Below are 23,181 nucleotides of genomic sequence, written 5' to 3' on the forward strand. Positions count from 1 at the left end.
AGCTCTTGCAGATGGTGCTCCACGTGCGGCGTCGGGGACTGAACTTCTCTGTCTCCTGCTGGGTTTTGGTGTGATTTTTTTTTGATCCAGTGGGATGCCGGACTCTTGGCAAACTCACTGTTGCCTGGTTGCTTTCAGCAGGGTGGTTGAATTTGGGGAATTTTTGTTGTTATTGGGTCTGAGCGCAAGGGGGAAGGGAGAGGGGGTGCAGAGGGTTTGCCTGGTTCCTCCAGACTCTCCTGCTGGCTTTTACTCCATTTTTAAGCGATGACACAAACTGGGAAGTGGATTCGCGTTCGGCATGTTGTAGAGCCGAGCGCGGTGTTTGGGTTTGTAATATTGCCCGGTGCCATTTGGTGGCAGTGTTGCAGAGGAATTGCTGTCCGCGGCCAAGAGCTGGTTTTATTACCAYTATTATTATGATTATATTCGCTGACCAAATGCTGCTGCTGATTATTTGCACGAGGACGTTGCTGGGGGGCCGCTCGCAGACGAGGCCCCAGTGTCCTGGACGTAAGCCAGACCGCCGGCAGCAGGGCCTTGGGGACACGCTGCTTTCGTATCAGCTCGCGGGTGGGCAGCAGGTTTTCTGCTCTGTTTTGGATAAGACGCTGGATAAGATGCTGTTTTGGGGCGTGTAAAACTTGCTTCGTGCACGCTGTCGCGGACGACGCTTTTGCGCTTTCCCCAAAGTTGCTCCGCGGTGCTGGGCGGCTGCGGCTGGGACGGGCTGCGCCGGCCACGCTGCGCCGGGAAGCGGCTCTTATCGCTGCTGGGGAAACGTGCTGGGCAGCGCCCTCGCCTACGGATCGCAGCGCCTGCGATAAAACAGCTTATCAGCCCCGCTGTTTAGTCTTCTTGCCCGCAGATTTACGGCTCCGCTCCGAAAGCGGCGAGCTGGACCCGCAGCCGGAGCGGCGGGCGGCGAGCGGGGGCCCGAGCGGCGCTCCCCACCGCCGGCTGCGTCTCGCCGCCGCTCCTGGCGCGCGGGGGACCGACAGCCGCAACAGCCTGTGCTCCCGCGGGGCTCGTTCCAGCGCGCGGGGCTGAAACCTGTTTCCCTCTTCTGTTCCCGCAGGCTTTTCCCATCTGCCTAACGGGCTGTACCCSTCCTACATTCCCCTGAGCCACCTGGAGCCCCCCAGCGCCGGCAGTCCTCTCCTGGCCCAGCTGGGGCAGCACAGCCTCTTCGAGTCGCAGAAAGGTCAGTGCGGGCCCCCGCGCCGCTGCCGGGCCCCCGGCCCTCGTCCGCCCCGGGCTGCTCGTCCAGGCCTCCCGGAGACCGCGTGGCTGCTTGGAGCTGCCGGGTGCTGGGGCATCGAGGGGAAAAGCGGGAACCCCCTGGGGTTCGTGCCCAGGGACGTTTTCTGGGAGGGCTGCGGACGCTGCTAGGACAAAGGAGTGCCTGTCCCCGCTCCTAGGGCAGCCCTGAAGAGGGGTGGGGGCACCTGGGGCTGTGGAGAAGGTCTCAGCAGTACCCTTCTCCTTCCAATTTCTTCCTGTGCCGTTCGGGATGTGTTTTAGGGAACCAGCCAGGTCCCCCCTTGATGCCCCCGCTTGCTGCTGCAGTAAAGGGCTTGGTGTGCATCAGAGATGGGGCTGTCCTGCGTCCCACCTGGACGTGCCTGCCTGGTTCTCCTCTGCCCTGGACATGCTCCGACATCCAAAAACCCATTCCCTCCCCATTTGCCACCTCTTGCCCATCTCCGCGTAGTTTCTGCAGAGGGGGTGGAGGCCCATGGTAATCTTGTTTGCTTTTGCTTCACAGATGGGTTCTACCTGTCCGGCCATGCGGGCCAGTCCGCTTTGCACCCGCAGCCTCCCCTCTCGAGGACTGCGGGCAACCACACGCCRAGCACTCTGCTGCGGGAGAAGGACCTTGGGCAGCTGCACAAGAGCTCGAAGGAAGGCCTGAAGGACCTYGGTGGGAAGGAGCGGGCATGCCGGAGCGATCTCTCCCTGCCCTTCGCCAAGAAGGAGGGCAAGCCGAAGGAGGAGCCTCGGCCCCGCAGCGTGGTCGACCTCACGCAGGACACCAAGCCTGACRGCGAGCGGAAGACGAGCGTGGTGGAGAAGGCGGTGAAGGTCGGCGAGCGCCTCTCGCCCTTCCTGGCCGAGCACATGCCAAATCGGGGTGGGGGCAGCGGGGAACCGAAGTCCAAGAACCCGCTGCAGAGCTCTTCCCTCAGCAACTGCAACGGCGGCGGGGACCCCATGCTGAAGGTCCTGGGCGCCGAGCAGGACCGCTGTGCCAAGGACCCCGCTCGGCACGACGAGAACATGAGGCCTTCCGCGCACGCCCACGCCGAGCGGCTGAAGCGGGGCGAGCCCCTCCTGCCCTCCGTGGGCGCTTTGCACGTCTCCTGCAGCTGCCCGTCCCCGCACCCCTCGCAGCCGGGGAAGATGACGCCCGCCACGACATTCCCTCCGCAGCCCGTCCATTCCAGCATGTACACCATCTTCCCGCCGGCCAAGGAGCTGGGGAGGGAGCACAAAGTCATCGCCCCCACCTTCGTGCCTTCGGTCGAAGCCTACGACGAGAGGACCGGGCCCATCCAAATCGCCTCGCAGGCTCGTGACGCCAAGGCGAAGGACAAGGACCTCGGCAAGGTGGGGGTGCTGCAGTCGCCCACGGAGCGGTGCCTTGCGGATGCCCCCCGCACGCTCTTGTCCCAGGACTTTTCTTGCCACAGCGATGCCAAAAGGATGGAGGCTCTGAGGGAGAAGGGTTCGGTGATCAGGGCGAACTCCATGGCGCTGAAGAGGCAGGTCGCTTCGGAGCCGTTCCTCAACCGGCCRGGGCTGGGCTCTCCGGAGAGCAGGGAGTTCCTGGCCTCCAAGGACTTACTGAAGCCGAGTCCAGAGGCAGAGCATCGCCCCTGCGACCGGGACCGCTTCCAACGGTCCAGCTCCAAAGAAGCAGCGAAGGTCTACAGCACTTTGGACTCCTCCCGGCAGCACCTGGACCACGGCCAGTTGAAGCCGCCCGAGCAGAAGTGGAAGCCCTTTGAGATGGGCAACTTTGCCACCACGCAGATGGCGGTGCTGGCCGCGCAGCACAACCACGTCAGCCGGGCGGAGGAGGAAGCCAAGAAGGTCTACCTTGACCCCAGCGGCTTGCCGCGGTCCTCGGTGGTGGGCTCCCGGGGCGCTGCGGACGTCCTGCACCCCACCTCCCACAGCGAAGGGTCGGCCATGCAGAGCCTCATCAAGTACAGCGGCAGCTTCGCCAAGGAGACCGCATCCCGGCAGAGCTGCGGCAAGAAGAGCCCCTTCGGTGGCCTGGGCAACATGAAGTTGGACTCTTCACAGCTGGGCGCCTCCAAAGTCCAGCAGCTGTTGTCGCAGCAGCCAGCGAAGCAGCTGAAGAGGGACCCCGAGAGACCCGAGAGTGCCAAATCCTTCGGCCGTGAGAGCATCGGCTCCCAGGGCGAGGTGGAGGTGAGGCACTTGCCCGTCGGCATTGCCGTGGCCGTGGCCCGGCAGAAGGACAACAGCAGCAGCAGCAGCAAGCTGGGGCCTAGCCTGGCAGACCGAGATCGCTCACTGTCTCTCAGCAGCATCAAAGGTAGGTTCCTGGGTCTGTCTTTGGGCTTTTCTGCACGGATCTGTTCACCAGGTAGAGCGGCCGCTCTGAGCTGGCTGTGTGGCATGAGCTGAGTTGGGCGTCCTCAGCTCCCATTGTCTCCTGTGCCCAAAGGCATGTGACAAACCACAGGGTGAAGCTGGACTCCTGATGCAGGAGGTAGGGTTGGTCCGCGCATCCTCGGACTGCGATTGTGGCTGTACCATCCCCAGTGCAGAGGCAGTCGTGTGAGTCTTGCTCGTGCAGTTTGCCTCTGTCATGTACCATTGGTTAAAACTGCACCGAACCAAACACCAAGATGTTGCAAGGCTACAGTCAAGCCAAACTGGGTCCTGCTGGAGCTTGTTGGCTGGGCCGAGACCCTCAGCCACCCGTGGTAGGTGGGAAGAAGGAAGGGAAATTCATTTCCAGCACCCCGTTTTCCCCATGACCCTGTCCCCTCTGCCCACATCTCGTATTTCTCCTCTGGTTCATGTCCCCCTGTCTGAGAGCCCTGTGAAAGACAGAATAGGTCATGCAGAGCCTGGGAGCCAAATGCAGTCTCGCTGGGCTCTTGGCTGCCCTGGTTTTACGAGGTTGGTGGCTCCCACAAGGTCCTTGAGGGCATGGACCCGCCTTGCTCTTCAAGCATGGGAATTGCAGATCTGCTCCTTGGCGTTGTCCGTGTGCAGCTCTCTCCATCAGGGAGGATACAGGGGTCCCTCTGATGTGACCAGGTCTCTGGGTGCAGGCAAATGGTTGGCACCTTGTTGGTGCCATGAAAGACCCAAGGGGACCGGTGGCCAAAACCGAAGTGCCAAGTGGGGGCCCAGGGTGGTCCTCTTGCTCTGGACAACATCTACCAAAACTTGATGGATCAGTTCTGACAAGCCTCAGATAAATTTTTTCTTTTACAAGCATTTGCCCCCACTAAATAATCCCTGTTTCTCTAGCAGCTTGTTTTAAGTAGAAAATTAGCTTCCCCCTCTCGCCCCTGCTYGCTCTGCTGCGCGTCTCCGAGGGAAGGTGTGCAGGCAAAAGGAGCGCAGGCCTCCGAGGACACCCCATCGCCGTGGCTGACCCGACCCCCGTTAGCAAAGGAGGTGACAGAGAAAGTCCAGTCTGCCTTTGTGCTGTCGTTTTAATCTAACGGTTTGGGTTTAAAAGGCTCAGCCAGAGTAAGCTCTGAGGCGGCGGTAGCAGCATCTGCTGGGGATACATGGACAGCTTTGCGCTAGTTGAACCAAATCCATTTAGAAACCAATTTCAGTGAAGTCAGGGCAGGGCTGACTCGTCTCCCGTGGCTTGCTGAGCCTGCTGCGGTGGGAGAAAATACATTCTCCGTGAAGGAGCTCTCTTCCCTGCTGTCGGTGCCTGCTGATGCCTCGGTGGTCCCCTCCCGAGCATCCAACCCCGGAGGGTCCGAGTGCAGCTCCCACCCGTCCTTGCGGGGCGACGGTACCTGCAAATACATGGAGACAGTGCAGGAGCAGAGGTTGTGTCCATCCGCATCTTGGCCGTTTCCCAAGTTGCTCCCCAGCTCCGAGACAGTGAACCTGAGGCCGCGAAGGTGACGAGGGCTGCAGACCGCCTGGGGCTGCCGGCGCAGGAGGATGCCGGCACGAGGGGGTCGCATTGCTCTGGCGTGCGTTTCGGTGCTCCGCTCGGCTTGCGGTGAGATACGCGTAGGGGGCTATCCGCAGCGGGGACGAGCTCGGCTCTGGTGTGCCGAGGAGTGACGCCAAAGCCAGCGGCCGGAGAGCTTGGCGCTCCCCATCACGGCGCCTGGGAAACCCGCGTCCCCCTCCCAGCACCCTCCTCCGCGCCGATGGCGGGGCGATCGTCAGCGTGGCGAGGGCAGGGCCGAGCCAAACCGTCGTCTCGTTGCCGTTTCCAGCCATGGGCCTCCAGCGCGGCCCGGAGGCTGCGTTCCCGTCGGCCGCCCCCCTTGCCCGGACCCTCTCCCCGTCCCCTTTTGCCCCCGTTCCCATCGTCTCCCGTCCCCCTCCCCGCGGCCGGGCAGGAGCCGCCCGAGGACCTCGTGGGCAGCACAGGGAGCTGTTTGTTCAGCCATTCAATCGCCCAGACCCTCCCGGCTTGCGTTAAATGTAATTTACTGAGCCGAACTAAAAGGCTGCAAACAAGGGTTGGATTCTGGCAGGCCCCCGGGCCTGTTGCTAAGTGATGCCGTTGGCTTTCAGACAGAAAACAAGCCTGCTTTTCTCCTCCTTTCGCCCCCTGAATGCTGCCCCCCCCCCTTTGTGCGCCAGGAGATATTCGTCTAATAACATTAGCTTGCTTGCGCTGAGTGGACGGTGCTTGAATGTTTAGACCTTTTAAGAACGAGAAAGCAGGCTTTAGTTGGCTAATCTGTAGTATTTGGCAAGTAAAATGCGAGTATTTAGTGCCGGGCATTGGTTGTCAAGGAAACGGGTCTAAGCCTTTCCTCTGTGCATAACTGATTGAATTTTTCTATGCGGTCCATGCGTCATGTTCATATATATAGACAAAATGATCATTCACCGTCCGGACAATCATCGGTCTGTACAGAAGAGGGACCGTCCTGTTAGCGGGGTCAGGGCTCGGGAGAAATCATATGAATAAGAAAGTGTGTGTGTGGATGGGGGATGAAAAAAGATAATAAACCCGTCTATAAATAGCAGATTGCAAATAATGTAGGTGGGCGAGGGAGGAGCTGAGATAAAATAACATGTTTCTAATAGAAGGCTGGTGGGGAGGGGGTATGGGCGGGTGGAGGGCCACTCGCCTTGAGCCGAGGAGGGGAGGGAGGTTGCAAGTTAACCAAGGGATCGCTCCAAATTGCAGACGCCAAAGAGACGACCAGGCATTTATTGGGAAAATAAATACCAAAAGGGGCTCCGAATGGGAAAATAAGTACGAAAAGGGGCTCCGAATGGGAAACCTGGGCCAGGGGGTGGATGGGGATTTCAAATATGCACCACCGCAGTCGGGGCAAGGGGCAGGGGGGTGTTCGTCCCCCGGCCCAGGCAGGGTGTAGGGTGTGCTGGGAGCTGCTGCGCCTCCCACCGTGGACCTGAGCGATGGAGATGGCCCGTGGCATCGTTGAGTGAGCTGCTTGGGGACAGCCACTGCATGCAGTGTGCTGGAGGGTCCAGGTGAAGCGTGGTGACCCCGGGAAGTCCTTTGAGAGGGAGAGGTGTGTGCCAGGTTTTCAAGCATCCCTACTTTCTGCCTGAAGCCCGTGGAAGGAGCATGGGGAGAGGAGATGGGAGAGATGTTGTCTTCTTCCCAGATTCTTTCTGACAGTAAAAGCTGAGGGAATTGGAGACTTGACAGCAAAAACCACAGGCTGTCCAGGTTTGTGGAAATACACAGCGGAGCCCTCCTTTAGAAGACTGCCTGTCAGCAGAGTAGACTTGATGTTACAAGACATTTACCGTGTGCCAAACCTTATCCGCACGAGAGAGCAAGGACCCTGGGAAGGGCTGCTGGAGAGCCAGGGCGCAGTTACGCGAGGCTGCGCAGTGCCACTGAGCCCTGCCGCAGGGACCGGGCAGGGGATGTGGTCTGGCAGGGACCACCAAGAGCCACGGTGGGGAGCAGGACGCCTTCCTCCTGGACCCACTCGTGCCCTGTTAGACTGTCCAGCAACTTGCTGCAAGCAGAGCTGAGATTTAGAGGTGGATCGTGTCACTGAACTGTAAAATGGATGGGGGCTACTGGGAACTATGGAAAATTGCATGTACAAGAAAGAAACTAGGGAAAAGCAAATCTAAAATCAGACAGCTGGGGTGAAGGTGGCACTTTGGGTAAAGAAAGGAARGACTGGCCACAGCAGTGTCCTTGTAAGACCAGCAAGGTGCTGCTGAGCAAATGTTGCATCTTTTGCTCCCGTGAAGGTTGCTTCCTAATCTCTCGCAAGCACGGCTGCTGCCGCACCAGGCTGTATTTGTATGAGCTGTTTGGACTCTGGGTCAGCCATTTCTCCAGACAAACACCGAGTCCCCTTTTCGGACTCTTGCCCTCGCCTGCACCATGTGCCCCTGCCTCCCATAGCCCCTTTCTGTCGCGTGGCTTGGGGGCACGCAGGTTCCTGCAAACGGGTGAACTGCAGGGCCGAGGGTGCTGTGTTGGTGAGGGGTCCGTGGAGGTGCCATGGCCTGTTGCCGAAGAGCAGGGCTTCGGGGCGTACCCAGTGCTCGTGGACTGGTTTTTAAGACCAGAAGGAACCTCTTTAGTAACACAGCTAAAATCTCACCCCTGCAAGATGTGCTGAGCAGGACTGTGAGGCTTGATGCAGGGATTAAGCTGGGCCTAATCTCCTTCGGAGAGAGATGGGAAATCCACCACTGTCCTTAGGCAAATTGGTCCAGTTGGTCCCGTTACTCACAGGCCGGGCTCTCCCATCCTGGGGGACTGACCTGACCTGGGGAGTAGAGAGACCTCAAAACGGCGCACAGCTGGGCGCTTCCAGGAGCCCCCCTTAGCGAGGGTATCTTGATCATGTAGCCAAGGGTAGAGCCCTGCCCTATCATTTAGGGTTTCAAACTGCTACAGTCTTGGGGATGGTAGCGTTTGGGTGTGCTGGGTCCCAGGGTACCCTGTCTCTGTGCTCAGAGCCCTGAGGGGACAGCATTTCCCAAGCTGGTTCTCGTATCTGATGGCTCTGGGTTACCTCTTAGGGCACGGACGCTCAGAGGATGACTGTGGAGATGAGAGGAGCCGCCACCGGGACAGCCACCTCCTGGCAGGGCGGCTGGAGCGGGATCAGGAGAAGCTGCTCAGGTGAGACTCGGTGGGGGACGGGGTCTCCGGCTGCAGGGTGCAGCCCGCTGCTGCAAGGCACGTTTGGGGACAGCCTGTCCGGAGAGGGGCTGGGGTTGTGCCTGTGCTGGTATAGCTGCTGGCACCAGCCTTGCTGCTGTGGAGAGGAGCGCTGCGGTGGGCCAGGGCTCTCAGTGGGGTGTCACGGGGTTACAGACAGTCCCAGATCTGCAACAGAGCGATGCTAACGTGCTACTGCAAATCCATGCCTCCTCCAAAGAGATGGAGAAATGGGATGTTTTATTCTGGCCATGATGTTAACCACCCTCTGCCACTGCTCTCCTTGAGTGGCTGACCCCGACTTGCAAATGTTCTCATTCTGCAGGCTGGTCCGTACCCCCAGGCTCTTCCAGCCGTGCGGTACCTTAGATCATCTCTCACTCTCTCTCTTGCCTCCCCCGTGTCCAGAGAGAGCAAGGAGCTGGCAGATTTTGCTCGGATACACCCCTCAGGCTGTGCCGCGAACGGTTTGAACTCCAACCTCATGGTGACGGGAGGCCCGACCTTGACAGGCTCCGGGCGCTGGTCTGCAGACCCAGCTTCGCACTTGGCGGCCCACCCTTGGCTCCCCAGGACGGGGAGCCCCTCCATGTGGCTGGCTGGCCACCCCTACGGTGAGTGCGCTGGGAGGGAGCGATGAGCCCGCGGGGCATCCGTGCTGATGTAGTCCAGGGAGAAGCATCCCTAAGCACCCAGTGAGGCTGGTGTCTGATCGCAGGGGAAAGGGAAGGCGGCATTTTGGAGCAGTCGTACTGTGCGTGACCTCTGCACTGGCGGGAGCTGTGCTGCATCCCCTGAGTTGTGATCGTGGTGTTTCTTCTTCCAGGACTTGGCCACCCTTCCCTGCACCAGGGCATGACTCCAGGCTTCCCCCCTGCCATGGGGGGAGCTCTCCCTTCCGCCTACCAGTTTGCGAGAGACCCACAGTCGGGGCAGCTTGTCGTGATCCCCAGCGAGCACTTGCCGCACTTCGGTAAGGACATGAGCATGTCGCAGGTCCTTTGTGGTGTGCCATGCTGGTGGGAGGGAGCGAGGTGGGCTCTGTCTGAGCAGGCCAGGTACGCATGGGACCTCGAACAACGCATGAGCCTGAAGCCTTCACAGCAGGCAGCACTGGTGTCCCGGAGGGACAATTCCCTTCTGCTTCACCTTGAAACAAAGTGCTCATGGACCTAATGAAGAATGAGAATGGTAGATGGGTTGTGTGTTGGGACACACAGTGGGGAAGTGTGGGGGTTGTTTTCCAGCTGCTTGGAGCCACGTCGTACTGTCTCCATGGACTGTACCCCATTGCTTCTGAAGATGCTGCTGCCAAAGCAGGGGAGGGTTTTGCAGGCTATTGCTTGCCTGAGGACTGCTCTGACAGCTGTGGGGAAAAAAGACTTTGGAGGTGGCTAGTTAAGAACTTAAATACCTCTGGGGACCAGAAGCCACAGCTTTAGGGTGGGAGTGAACTGGGCTCTTGTTAGGTGCATTTTGGAGATGGAAATGTGTAGCCCTCAGCAGCGGCTTTTCATCCCCTGAAGGACTCTGTAGCGTTTGGGTTCCTGGTTAGGAGGATCTGCTCTTGTGATCAGCCTGGGACAGTCAAGGCAAGGGTGCCTAGAGAGCAAAGCAAGTCAGGTGGCCTCAGGGCCCACGTGAGGGTGGGAGTGAGGCTGCTAGGGGGCAGAGATTGCGCTTCCCCCTCTGCATTTCTGGTTGCATTTCTTCATAGTGAGATGTATGGCATCCCCCCCACCCTGGTAGGGACACTCGCAGTAAGGGATCCTGAATCCTCCAGCCACCCCTGACCTTGTGCCTCCCTGACTGTGCCTCTGCTCATTCCCCAGCGGAGCTGATGGACCGGGCACCCCCACTGTGGCCTGCAATGTACCCCCCGACCAGGAGCTCCCTGCAGCACGCTCACCAGCTCCAGCTCCTCTCCCATCAGCAGCTGCTGCGGCAGCATGAGCTGTACATCCTGCAGCAGCAAGCGGCCCACGCCATGGAGCTCCAGAGGAGCGCCCAGCTCGTGGTATGTTCTCAGGAGCTCCTGGCTTGGAGGTGAAATGAACCTGAAGTTGGGGCGTCTGATGGGGAAAAGCAGCCCTGATGGTGTTGCAAGTGTGTCTCAAGGGTAGGGACGCACTGGGCAGTCCAGCCCTGGTCCCTGCAGTCTGGGGTGTTTGGTGTGTCCTTCTGGGCTGGGGGTAGGTTTTGGAAAGGTTTGGTGTGGTGCCACTGAGCAGTGCAGTCAGAGGAGCTGCCCAGCAGCAGTGTGGCCTTGATTCCTTCCATAGGAACATCTCTGTTTAGTTGAGTGGTTTTGTCCCTGGTCACCTCCAAACAAACCTCTCGTAGTGTCTCCGAGAAACATCTGAGATGCTGGCAGCAATGGCCCTGGGTTCTGGAGCCCCAGGCCTGGAGCCTTTTCTAGCTGTGAATGCTTTAACCCTCCTCTGTCCTGGCATGCTCCTTGCGTAGGAAGTGTTAGTTCAAGGCCAGTGTGCCTCTCCATCAGATAGACCTTAAAACGGTGTTGCACTGGGAGGCACGTGTTTTATTCCAGCCTGTATCTGATAAGACTGTATTTTGGTTTCATTTGGTGGTGGGCCCACGTTGCTTTCCAGGAGCGGGCAGAGTCATTGTGCTGAGTTTTGCTCTGTTCTTGCCGCAGGAGAGGTTGAAGGCAAACGAGCAGCGTGCAGACATGGAAGAGAAGGTGACGAAACGGAGCCTGGACAGTGCCAAATCAGGCCTTTCCTCCTCTGCCCCGGGACTGGTGCACCGAAAGCCACCTGTGCTGTCTCCCAGCGCCTCCACGTCCTACAGCAAGGCTGTGAGTCCACCTCCCCTCTCTCCCAGGGCCTCACCCGTGTCTGTGCTCAAAGCTGAGGTGATCCAAAAGATGGAGGAGCCACCTTCGCAGCCAGCCTACTCCTACCCCGCCACCCCCAGCTCCCATCCTTCCAGCCCACCCCCCGCCTCTCCACCCCCTGCCCCTGCCATCCCTCCAAAGGAAGAGGCGCCCGAGACTGTGGAGAAGAAAGACCTGGAGCTGGAAAAAGAGGCTGCCGGTCCCTTTCAGGCCTTGTTCCCAGGTAAGAGAGCCCTGCTTTGGCAGAGTCCCGTTGTGTTTGTGCCTGGCTCCCTTTTTCTCCTCAGCTCTTTCCTGCTTTCAACCCTTCCCCTAGAGAAAACCATGTAGCTCCTCTAAAAGGCAGGGGAGAGGCAAGGACCAGGAGGAGATGTGGTGGGCTGGGGTCARTGTCTGGGTCACAGGGGCACCTGGGGCTGTGGGCTCTCTTCTTCCTATGGGCTGAGCCTGGGTCAGTTCCTCCAGGGCTGAAGTCTTGGTGGGAGAAGGATGCAGGAAGCAAATCCCCCTCTTGTGACAGGAGAGTGTTGGAAACGTGCAGAAGGGACCTCTTGGGTGCTGCTGCCTGAGGAAGAGGGTGGCATCTTAACCAGGAGAAAGGTGCTCAAAGCAGCTGCTACTTGAGGAGGGGAAGAGTTGAGGGATGATGGAAACAAAGGGAAGCCATCCCTATGCCTTAGTGAGAGAGAAGGTGCCTTGGAGACCCAGCCATTATACGGCCTGTCCCTTCTATGTCTTGCAGAGATTCCCCCGGGATACCCATTCCAGTCCCTGCCTCCCTCCTTTGGAAGACACTATCCCTACCTCCTCCAGCCCACCGCAGCATCCGATGCGGACGGCCTGGCTCCTGATGTCCCACTGCCTGCTGAAGGCTCTGAGCACATGGAGCTTTCTCCAGAGGTCAAGCCCATCCACCTTTCTCCGTCCAAAATGCTAGAGCCCATCCAAGCAGCAGCAGAAGAGGAGTCCTTGGAAGAGAGGGTGAAATCAGAGGTGCAGATGGAGGAAAGTCAAGAAGGCATGTGTGAGCAGGACATGGGGACTCTGAATATCACCGCCTCCACAGCCGTCCCAGYGCAGAATGTGGACAATTGCAATCTCCTGTTGCATCAAGGTGAAGCCCTGGGTGCTATGGAGCAGGACCAGGAAGACCTCCAGAGCTGCCCACCCCCTTACCAGGTTGTGACCTGCCCGGCAGAAGCAGAGGCCCAGGCAGAGGCTGGAAGTGGAGCAGAAACCTGCTCCATGCACATGGACTACGATGGCTCGCTCGTGCACGCAGAGAGCGAGCCACCTGAAATGGACTTGACGGCCCAGCAGGAGGAGGCCTCTGTATCCATGGATCTGCAGAGTGGTGATGTGCCCCGGGGGAGGGAGTTTCCCAGCCTGCCCCCCGAGGAGGGGGAGCGGGGGCCAGAGATCCCTTCCTACACAGACGAGGYGATCTCTTGCCAAATCCCAGCTCTGGACATCAAACCAGGCGACCCGCTGGCTGGGATGAACGCTTTGGTGGCTGCCACAGAGATGCCTCAGGCTTGTTCCTTGCTGACTGCTGCCAGTGTCACTCCGTCCCAGGTGAAGATGGAGGTGTTACCTGACCAGGCTTTGGAGCACTCCTTCCTGCAAGGGATCACTTTGCTGAGTGAAATTGCAGAGATGGAGCTGGAGAAGCGGAAGCAAGAAATGCAAAGTAAGTTGCRAGTGCACAGTCTGGTCAGCCTTGGGCTAAGTTGGGTCTCCCTGTGTACAGCCCCCTCGCCCTCTCTAACTGGGCAGAGGAACAGAGGCCCAGCTGGGGTGTCTCGCAGCCTCAGCTGGGCAGCAAGGAGCAATGCCCTGAACTGCAAGAGTCGCTAGACTTCGGATAGCGTTGGAGCAGGRTTTTTGCTGCAGTAGGTTGAGATGTGTGTGGCTTCTGGACTGCTTTCCCCTTCCAAAGGTTCTCTCCATGTCTAGACAGTTTGTGGTATGCAGAGCGGAAACGAAGGCCCACTTGTCTAGTTCTGCCAAGTTAACACCCCTCTGGCAGGCACTGAGTCCAGAGTCTGTCAGGGTTTGGCACAAGAGGCCCCAGTAGCTCCAGATGATGCTTTCCAATAAGAGCTTGGCAGATCTTGAAAAGATCTCACCTTCCAGTAACTTCCCAACGCAGGACGTTGGGGGATCTGCCAGTTGCACCATGGCAGGATACAAGGGGAAATCTCAGGTGGGCCTCAAAGGCAGCAGGGAGGCTAGCTCAGCTGCCATGGCCCAGAACAGGTTGTCAGCCTCTCCTTGTGCCCCTTGGAGAGGCAGTCTTGGAGGGTGAACCTCTATAGCCTTTTTTCTGTCCTTTCCAGCAGGTCCAGAGAGTTTCCCTGTCCGGCCAACGCTGGAGAGTTTGCTGGCTGCCAGCACCCACATGCTCATGGAAGTACTTTCCACCCCCTTTATGGAAAGTCTGAAAACCATCCGGCTGCCTCGAGAGCTGAATCCTAACAAAAAGTACAGCTGGATGCAGAAGAAAGATGAACCTGTAAGYAGCTCTTCGTGTGGCTGAGCTTGAAAAGCCGTGGTGCCTCTGCTCACCACAGCTCACTCTTCCAGCCACAGTTTACCACCCGGCTTGTGTTGCCCTTTTGCATTCGGCAAAGTGAGACATTGCTTCTCTCTGCATTTGTAGCTGAGCAGGAGGAGTCAATGTGGTGTGATTTTGCTTCTTCCTTTGTTTGCGAATCAGCACCACTGATCTCAGCAGGATCCGCCRCAGCCCTAGAAGTGGTGTTTGTAATACAAAGCCAGCAGGAACTCATATGTTACTGCTTTGGCAGAGGGGATAAATAAAGATAGTGGCGGGAGGGKTTTTTTTGCTTGTTTTTAGTTCTCAGTTCTTCTCTACAGGGAGAGACTGGCAAATTCTTTTGTACCCAGCAAGGAGAGGTTTCAAGACTGRGAATATTTTGATCTGAGTTTTTAAGTAAGGGAGAAGAGACTTTGTGGGTTAATTTTATTCTGCAGGTCATTTCCCCGAGTTGTTCACTCTCAAACCTCATACCATCCTATCCCTAAACCACAGAACATCTTTGCTTGGCTGGTTTTGCTCGGGTACCGCCTTAGGGCTGTGCTCGATGTGGGTGAGGGTGCTCTGTCCCAACTGCAAGTGTGGAGGGATTTCACTGCCTAGTTTGCATCTGAGCTGCAGGATGAGAGTCAAGCTATAGGTACTGCTCCATCCACCCATTGCTAACTCCCATCTTTACTCCCCACTGCTCCGTGCTGCAGTCCCTGACCCAGCCACCCCCCAGATTTGCTGATTGTAGCTGTCCGGGAGCAGGCCTGTGTCCTCCCTATCTGCGTGCAGAGTTGGAGCCCATTCACCAGGCCTTTGCAAGGACAGGAGCACCCCTGCGTGCACCATCCTAATCTAGGCAGAGGCCTGGACATGCTCTGACCCTCTGTGCTTGTCTTGCCTCCCCACCCCAGCTGTACTCCATCAAATCAGCCATTGAGAACATGGATGCGATGGAGCTGGACTACAGGATGAGGCTGGCAGAGCTGCAGCGGCGGTACAAGGAGAAGCAGCGGGAGCTAGTGAAGCTTCAACGACGCAGGGACTCTGAGTAAGTCGCAGGCCGTTTGCTTGGTCTTTTTCTTTCCAGCCAGGCTCTTCCACTGCCTCTTGGTCCAGGAGAGACACCATCCCTCCCTGTCTCCTCTCTTCTCCTCCCAATATGGCCCACCAGAGCTTTGCACAACACACTCCTAGGCTATGTGACACGACAACCTGATGACTGGTGAATGCAGCTGGGAGACCGTATTAGAGACAGCCTTGGCTTCAGCAGCTCAGTTTAGCAGTTTGGTGACAGGCGAAGGTTCTGGGTTGGCTCCCATTCTTGCTTGCTTTCTTTTAATTTTTCCCCTTTTTCTTCCTTTTGGATTTATTTGCCTTATTTTTTTTCCTGTTTGTTTTGCTTTTTGGTTGCAAAATTTGATTTTGTTTTTTTTTTCTTTGCTTTTTTTGTTGCCTTGGTTAACAGTGAAGCGTGTGGTTTTTTTAAAGGGAAAAGCATGACGAGAAAAGTAGAAGCTTGGCGAGAAGAGGCCCTGGAAGGCCCAGGAAGAGGAAACTTGGATCAAGCGCTCTGTCGCCCATTAAGGAGAGAGGGAAGAGTGACAGCAAGAGTGGAAAGTAAGGCTGGAATTTGGGGAAGATGGGAAAATGGCAGGGTCGCTGCCCAGGGTCCTGCTTGGGGAGAGCAACTCGGATGCAGCGGGGGCCCGCCGTGGCGTTGTGTTGGCAGGCCGGTCTCTGGCAGCCGTGGTGTTGTGGAAGCGTGTGTATTTRACATGAGTGTGTCCTTGCAGTGGGAATACGGTGCCAGCCTCCTCCCTCCCCACTGGTAGAGCACATGTCTGTGGTGTTGGGCGCAGGTAGGGCAGGCTGAGTTGAGCACTGGTGAGGTTTTACAGAGCAGCTGGCTGGGCAGAGACCTACAGGCGAGCTCTCGGTGTCAGGGAGCGTCTCTTGGTGTGCGTTCGGGAGAGCAGGTAGCGCAAGTGGGCACTGTAAAGCTAATTGCAAGGAAGCCGATGTCACAAATTGGAAGGACAGAGCTGTTTCAGGTTAACTACTTTTTTAGGGCCTTTCTGCTGTGTTTCTGCTGTCTTCTCCTGTTCTCTTAATCAGTGGGAGTTGGCTTGGCCTGATCTCTCTTTATCAAGGGTCTGGATCATTCTCTCTTCTGCTTTTTTCTTTTTTGCAAGTCCAGCTGCTCTTGTTTGGATGCCTGGATCACAACACAGTTGGCCATATAACCATCCATAGATGGCCAAGTCTCTCCAAAGGGAAGGCACCTCTAAGCTGCCTYCCTATGTGTTACGTGTTTTTGTAAATGTCCTTTCAAGACCACAAATTAGATTCAGGTCCCCAGCTCCCACTGACCACATGCTTCTAAAAATCTGTCCTCTCGGTGGCTCTGTATTTTGCTTCTCTGATTTGGATGCCTGGAAAGGCTGGAGGCATTGAGAGGCGGCTGTAATTGTGCATGTGTGCGTGCATGTGTTGTATGTGCACGTCCCCGTGTCGTGGGAATGCTAGAGCAACCTGGCGTGGGAGACGGAGATGCACCCTCAGCCAGCGTGAAGGACCTGAGGTGTTGGTTCAGCTGTCTGCTGAGGTCAGCAGAGAGGATGGAGGGGAGGGAAAGCACTTGGAAACTGAGGAGGCTGCCCTGTGTCAGCAGCTTCATAGTGGTMGTCTGATCTGGGCCAGCAGGCTTAGCATGAAGGAGATGGCATATGAAARCATTTAATGGAGGCTTGGTAGAGGTCTTGAGGTGTTGATCCATCAGCTAGTTGCTGGACACTGCTGGGGAGCAGCGAAAAATGTGCTTCTAGTCTCACCTACTTTATTTATTTATTTTTATTTATTTATTTACCCTCTYCTTTCCCCCTAAATCCTGGAGAGAGACCAAAGATGCAGACTGCAAACATCTCTTACAGAAGGGCCAGGCTCGTAAGGCRGATTGCTGTCCTTTGTGTGAACCAGTCCCCCCAGTGCCCTTGTCCCCTCCCAGCCACCCTGCGTGCTGGTTCCTTTCAGCTCTGCTGGGTCACCACCTCCTTGCTCATACCCAAGCGACCAGAGCAAGAGTCCAGGTGGTGCAGCACCTCCCTGGGGCCTGGGAATCTCCCTTAGCACCTAAAGAGTCCATGAAAGCAGAGGCAGAAAAAGACCTACAGGMTCAGCTCAGCTGTCCGTTCTTCCCCTTACTGCTCTGTAACAAATTGGGCACTTTTCGGTGGCTTTTTCTCAAGACACCAACTACTTCCTTTCGGAGGCCACCTTGCAGGTCTCTGGTTTCAGCTAACCTCGTCTATGCTGATAGCTGAGAGTGTGCAAAAGAAGGGCTTGTTGGCTCTCCCATTCAGTGGAAAACAAGGGTCAGACCCTCAGCTTGTCCAAACGGCTGTCACTCCAAAATGGACTTGACTCCCGTTGAGGATCCCTGCTACCCTAGGAGGCATTKAACCTCCCTTTTGAGCTTGGTGGGGATCACAGGGAGGAAAGCCCCCCACCTTGACTCATCCTGTGCTTGGCTTGCAGACTGAGCAAGTCCTTGTTGCTTTCCGAAGACTCTGAGACTGGTGAGGGTATGAAGAAGAGGCACAAAGGGGCCCTCCCGGAGGAGGATGACGATGTGGAGAGCAGCAGTGGCAAGATGAAAGGGAGAAACCAGAGCTGGGAAGAGCACGATGTGACTCCCAGCTTCTCAAACGAGGTCAGTGCCCTCATGGGGGATGCAGAGCTGCGGGCAGAAAGCAGATCTCTTCCCTGCTTTGCTGSTGTTGGATTGCATTGGATAACTCCTCCAGACCTCAGAGCCTTTGCTGTCAGTCCTCGTGTGTCTAGAAGCTCCTCACGGGAGGGCTCGCTGTGCTGTGGAGGGGTGCGTGCAAAGGCTAGCATTGGCTTACAGAGGTTGGACCGCTTTGGTAGGCAGCAGAGAGAGGCAAATACCTTCAAGCCAGCCAGAGCATCGCAGTGATGTGCTAGCTCTGAATCCAGCTCAGTGCTTGCCTTACTCCTTTGACTGTTGAGAGAACAGAGTGGGACTGACTTTCCGAGGTGAGGGAGGAAAGGGAGTGCAACCTTGCTATTTTAAATGCAGGGTTTTCTTCTGCTCCTGTCAAAGCAATGAGATATTTACTARACCTTTAAGCTAATGATGAAATCCYGGATTCATGCAGGCAAAGTACTGTGTTAGAGCTGCTGTTATCTAGTTGTAGCACATGTAAAGTATATTTGCCTTAYTGAAGGATCAAGAAAATACGGAAGAGTGTAACAGCCCTGTGTATAACACAGTCGTCCTGATGCTCTTGCTGAGACATATTTGGCTCTTTTTGGCATCCAGCCCCTGGAGCTGGTTGATTATGTGGAAATCTTTATTTATTTGGTTGGGGTTTTGGGATAAAGAAGACTTTTAATCCTTGTGATTTAGAGAAAAGCTTGCGAAACTGGCCCAAACATATCCTAAAATCCAGAAGGTGATGAGAAAAAAAATCCCTCAAGAACGTGTTGTTCTGTGGATATATTTCTTTTGGAAGAAAATTTTTCTAAGTTAATCTTGTAATGCTCGACAGGGGTGAAGCTGTGCTGGCTCGCTGGCTTCTCCCTCCTTTTCCTCCCCAGTGCCTTGGCTGGTTATGGCAGCCTTGGGGGTTAAGTCCTTCCTTTCAAGACCTTACTAATTGGCATGCACGAGAGACTGAAATCAGAGCTTGTCAAATCCATAGGGTCTGCCACAATATCTGCTCTGTATTCACCACTGTCCCTTCCTTTCCCCTCGGCAGTTAAAGCTCAAGAAGAAGAAGGTGCCCTCAGATCAGGAGCAGCTGGCCAGCAAGCTCGACAAGGCCTTGTCGCTCACCAAACAAGACAAGCTCAAATCCCCCTTCAAGTTTGCCGACAGCTCTGGGGGGAAGCCAAAAACGAGCGGAGGTGGCAGCAGGTACCTCCCACCCCATGAGGTTCTGCCGAGCAAGGAGGAGAAGAAGAATCTGGCCAAGAACCTGGGCCTGTCGCTTAAAACCTCCAAGGAAGGTAAAAACAAAGTGGCTGCCAAAATGAAGAAGATGGAGGTGGGGTTAAAAGTCAAAAATCAGCTCAAGGTTTCCCATTCACCAGCAATATCTGAAGTTAGCAGCTACTCCTATAGTAAGTAACCTCTCATTTATCTCTTCTTATGGCGCGATCTGTCATGGGGGCTTGTGGCAGGGGTTTCTGGCCCCTTGGAAGGGGTCTTGGAGATGGGTCTGGTTTTGCTCTGTGACAAAAGGATCTCCTCCCCAACTAATCAATGCTGGAGTGTCTTTGGGGTGAGTGCATGTTGCCCAGGGTCCACCCAAATCGCTGTCTGAGAGACAGCTGACATTAGCGTGTCTCTTCCTGGCCTGTGTTGTACTGATGGTCAGTGAGGAAAAATGTTTTAAAAATGAAGTTGACCCACGTCCTTGCTTTCAGTGAGAGTAAACACTCTCCATCTACCTGCCAGAAGAGAACTCGGAGCCTCTGCTCCAGAGGTGTTTTGTAGTTGATTTTCGAGGCCCTTGGTGACTTGGGTAGGATTAGCCRTAGGATCATGCCATGGAGACAGCTAGAGAAGACAAAGCCTGCCAGGAGGCACTGACATTTACAAGCATCCTCCTGGCCTTCTTCAGTATCTGGCTTTGGTTTCTTACGGTTTGGTTCCTAGTTCGCTATGCTCAGCCTTCCCATCTGTCTCATTGGGGTTCATCTCCACGCCAGCATCCTGTGTACTAATTGCCATAGTCCTCCCTTCTGAACTCCAAGTGCACCCAAGGTGGAGGATCCTGGATTTGGGAACCAAGCAGAGTTAGCGACCCCTATTAAGGAAGGAAAAATCTGAATTGCAGATAATGTTGGGCAGGTGGTAGGACTAAGCAGTCAACTTGTGATATGAGAAGGAGGCCATTACATTGTGATCTCCATCTGTGGTAGAAGCCTTCTGGGTATCGGGTGCTAAATGTATTTAAGAAAGCATGGTAGTGAATGTCCTTTGGTGCYGGCTGTGCCAATGCGGCCTTCATTGGCTGACAGTCTGAGTGTGCCTGGTGTAGCCCTGCCATGGGTGACCTGTTTCCAGAGCTCATGACTTGGGGTGATGATGAGATGCTGTTATTGGGACAGTGGAGAGGAGCGTCTGCTCAAACAATAGCACATAAATGTGCTGTGTGTGCTGCCCTTCATCCCTGGGAGAGCAAAGAGGATGCTAGGAAAAACAGATGACTTAGCCTTTAATGGTTCAGGCAGATGATGGGGCATAGAATGTGTTAGGGACTTGGAGTTTATGATCTGAGGCTTCGTTGTTTAATTGTCTTACCTCACTTAAATCCGTATCTTTTCCTTTGCTTGCAGCTACATAAGTCCCATGTTGAAACACTTGCGGGGTATTTGCGAGTATAACAAATGTATGTCCCCATGCGACACCAGTTTAGAAACTTCACTAATGGGGAGGATGATGAGCTAGTGATTTTCCAACTGAACAAATGTTTGGCGTGAAATTAGCCATTTACTTGGCAAAATAAGAGCCATTGTGTCTACTGGACTTGAACACATCATTCAACCTTTGGCTGGCGGTGATGTACAAACCATCCATCTGTTCTGCTCTTGAATGTGTTTCTCATCCAGGAACAGCCCTATGGCCCCTAAACTGGGAGCTCTGTAGCTTCTGGGGAGGGGAGCAGGGCTGTGGGTAGAGAGGAGGCACAAGCCAGCGTTGCAGCTGAAAGCCTTGGCTCTTGGCACAGAAAGTTTTTGCAGTGCACAYGCTCTTGGTGCTGTGGTTTCAAGACCAAAAACTGCCTCCCAGATCTAAAGGAGCTGTTGTCTGAACCCCACCATCCCTCCAACAAGTCTACCTTGAGCAGTGTAGGAATGTGCCCCTCAGTGCAGGAAGATAATCCTTACTGAAGAACTTACTCTGTGAAATGGCTCAGCATTGGTACCAGGCTTTTCAACTGTGTACAACTTCAAGCGAAGGAAGGGCTTTAGCCAGTCGTTTGATCATCCAAGCATGATGGATTTGGGAGGGCAGGTTGAGCATATGGCAGCATCTCCATGACTGGTAGGCTTCTTCCTGTGGAGGAGAAGAAGTGGGACTAGTGCCAAATCCTTACGCCTCATCCTAACCTTGTGACTTTTTAGCTGGAGTCCTTGAAAATCTTTGGCATAGATCCACAGAGCGGGCTGAATGATTCCTGCTGATTTTAACAGAAATTAAGTGCCCCAGGTCATTTGTGGATTTGGGCTTTGGGCCTCCTAAACTGCYGCCACTCGTTCCTCCCTTTCCAAAACCAATGCGAGAGAAGTGGAGGGCGGTGCCTGACCTGGACCGACATTGGAGAGCATCTGCTGCTGCTCACGAGCCGCTGCGGTCCCCACTGTAATGCCTGTAGCACTGTGGTGTTAACGGTGCATTCATGAGCTGGGGTGTAACCGTTCATACTCACTTTTACTGGATCTGTGGGTACCATATACTTTTTGTTCCACTCCTCYGACTCGGGAGGGAACCACTGGATAACTTCTCAGCACCTGCGGGGATTGTCAGCTTAGGAAATCCTCAGCTCAAGGACCGAGGATTGACTTGGTCTCCGCTACTTCTTGGTGAACCTTTCTTTATTGCACCCATCAAAGGCCTCGCTCCCGACAACGTCCAGGGCCGTTTGTTCGGAGTTAGATGCGTTGCCTGCTTAGCAGATGTCACTCATGCTATCCTTGCGCTTGTCTGGCTGCCCGCGGCAAAAACCCTTCGGGAGAGCGATTCATGTATAAAAGGGGGGTTAGGTCAGAGTATTTTAGTGTAACCATAGTTAAGAGTAACRCAAATCAATGGCCCAGCCGTTGGCRTCGCTACGCTTTCGATGGGCATCTTCCTCACGGCAGCTCCTACCTCAGTTCTCCATTCTTAAGCCTAAAACACCCCTTGAATCCTACCTTAAAATGAGGGAGGACGGCAGTCGCCTGGCCTAGGTGGAGAGTGCTTATTTCTAACCGAGAGAAGAATGTTGGCAGAGCCCTGGAAAACACCTATTTCTGTATTTTTTGGCTCCTGCCGTGCCAGAGGGGGGGACACCCGTGGCGTGCAGCCCCCCTCGGCCGCCTCCCCATCCCGGTTGAAAGCGGCTCTGCCACCAAACGCACCGCAGTATCCCCCAAAAAACCACCCCCATTGGCTGCTTTAACGCTCTTCCCCCCGCTCTGACCGCAGATACGGACTCGGAGGAGGAGGAGGAGGAGGAGGGATCGCTGAGGGACGAGTGGCCGGCGCAGTCCCCGTCCGGCTCCAAGCCCAGGCCGCCCGGTCTCTACAGCGCGGCGGCCAGGAAGGGCGGCAAGGCGGCCGGCAGCCTCAAGGCGGCCGCCCGCGGGCTCTCGGCCGGGCGGACTCTCAAGACGAAGCCGGCCGCGGGCCGGAAGCAGCCCTTTTGCTTGCTGCTGCGGGAGGCYGAGGCGGGATCTTCCTTCAGCGACTCCTCGGAGGACTCGTTCGATCAAGGTTACTAGCTTATAGCAAACGCGACCCCCGGCGCGCCCCTCTCCCGTGTCGGGGGCGGCGCGCGCGAGCGGGCGGGCCCGGGGCGGCCAGGGCGAGCCAGGGGCCTGGCGGGCCGGGTCAGCCATTTTGATGGTCGGAGCGAGGGCGGCCATCTTTGTTCTTGGCAGCGTAGCCTGCTTTATCAGCCCGGCTTTTATTTTTTATCCTTTTTGTACCTGTATCATTGTGATATTATTACCGGCTGGCTCTTTGAGAGCTTTTATATCGACTGGGTTTTAGTGTCCACCTCTCCCCCTGCTTTCCTGTTTCCCTTCCTCCCTTCAGTTTTTCCCCTCACTTTCTTCCTTGCTGCCACCACCACCACATTATTATTTTATTATACTTATTTTTTTATTAATTATTTTTATTATTCTTACTATTTTTATTATTTTATTATTTTTATTATTTTTATTATTTTATTTTGGCGTGGGCCTTTGTAGAGGTTTGGAAGGAGCTTTTTATTTTGTTGTTTATTTTCCTCCTTTTTTTTTTTTTTTTTAAATACCGGGATACTGTCGTGTGGCCGTGTGACTTGATGTTTGTACTGCGATTTGGTATACCAAGCTTTATTAAACATACCGAGTGCATTTTTAACTAAACCTGTGTACCTTGTCTCTCTTGCTGTGTCTCTTATTAGGCGAGTAGGTTGCCGCTTCACTCCATCCTGCTCTGCATCCCCTTCCTGCTCCCACTCCCCACGAGTAGAACTGGAATTAACCTAGTCTTGGGTATTCTCTATTATTCAAATATCCCTGCTAGCAACTGTCCTTCGCTGCCTTTGTCAAGATTAAAGCCTAGGCCTCTCTCTCCCCCGCCCCCTCACTCTCTTAATTTTGGGGTTTTTTTGTTCTGTT

The 23,181-nt window shown here is 55.5% G+C and overlaps 1 protein-coding gene across 1 annotated transcript in view; it reads left to right on the top strand.

The window, feature by feature from the left end:
• Positions 1–23,181, top strand: part of TNRC18 (trinucleotide repeat containing 18) — a 59,052-nt gene that overhangs the window by 15,887 nt on the left and 19,984 nt on the right. The window contains exons 2-15 of the mRNA XM_026083285.1: positions 1,079–1,204; positions 1,769–3,568; positions 8,230–8,332; positions 8,780–8,985; positions 9,198–9,344; positions 10,204–10,388; positions 11,031–11,454; positions 11,974–12,921; positions 13,571–13,746; positions 14,694–14,830; positions 15,271–15,399; positions 17,317–17,491; positions 18,564–18,927; positions 22,001–22,288. Of these exons, the coding sequence (XP_025939070.1) occupies positions 1,079–1,204; positions 1,769–3,568; positions 8,230–8,332; positions 8,780–8,985; positions 9,198–9,344; positions 10,204–10,388; positions 11,031–11,454; positions 11,974–12,921; positions 13,571–13,746; positions 14,694–14,830; positions 15,271–15,399; positions 17,317–17,491; positions 18,564–18,927; positions 22,001–22,288 (5,208 nt within the window). The remainder of the gene's footprint in view (positions 1–1,078; positions 1,205–1,768; positions 3,569–8,229; positions 8,333–8,779; positions 8,986–9,197; positions 9,345–10,203; positions 10,389–11,030; positions 11,455–11,973; positions 12,922–13,570; positions 13,747–14,693; positions 14,831–15,270; positions 15,400–17,316; positions 17,492–18,563; positions 18,928–22,000; positions 22,289–23,181) is intronic.

This window comes from Apteryx rowi, unplaced genomic scaffold (assembly GCF_003343035.1).
Source record: "Apteryx rowi isolate R43461 unplaced genomic scaffold, aptRow1 scaffold_6, whole genome shotgun sequence".
In the NCBI taxonomy this organism is placed as follows: Eukaryota; Metazoa; Chordata; class Aves; order Apterygiformes; family Apterygidae; genus Apteryx; species Apteryx rowi.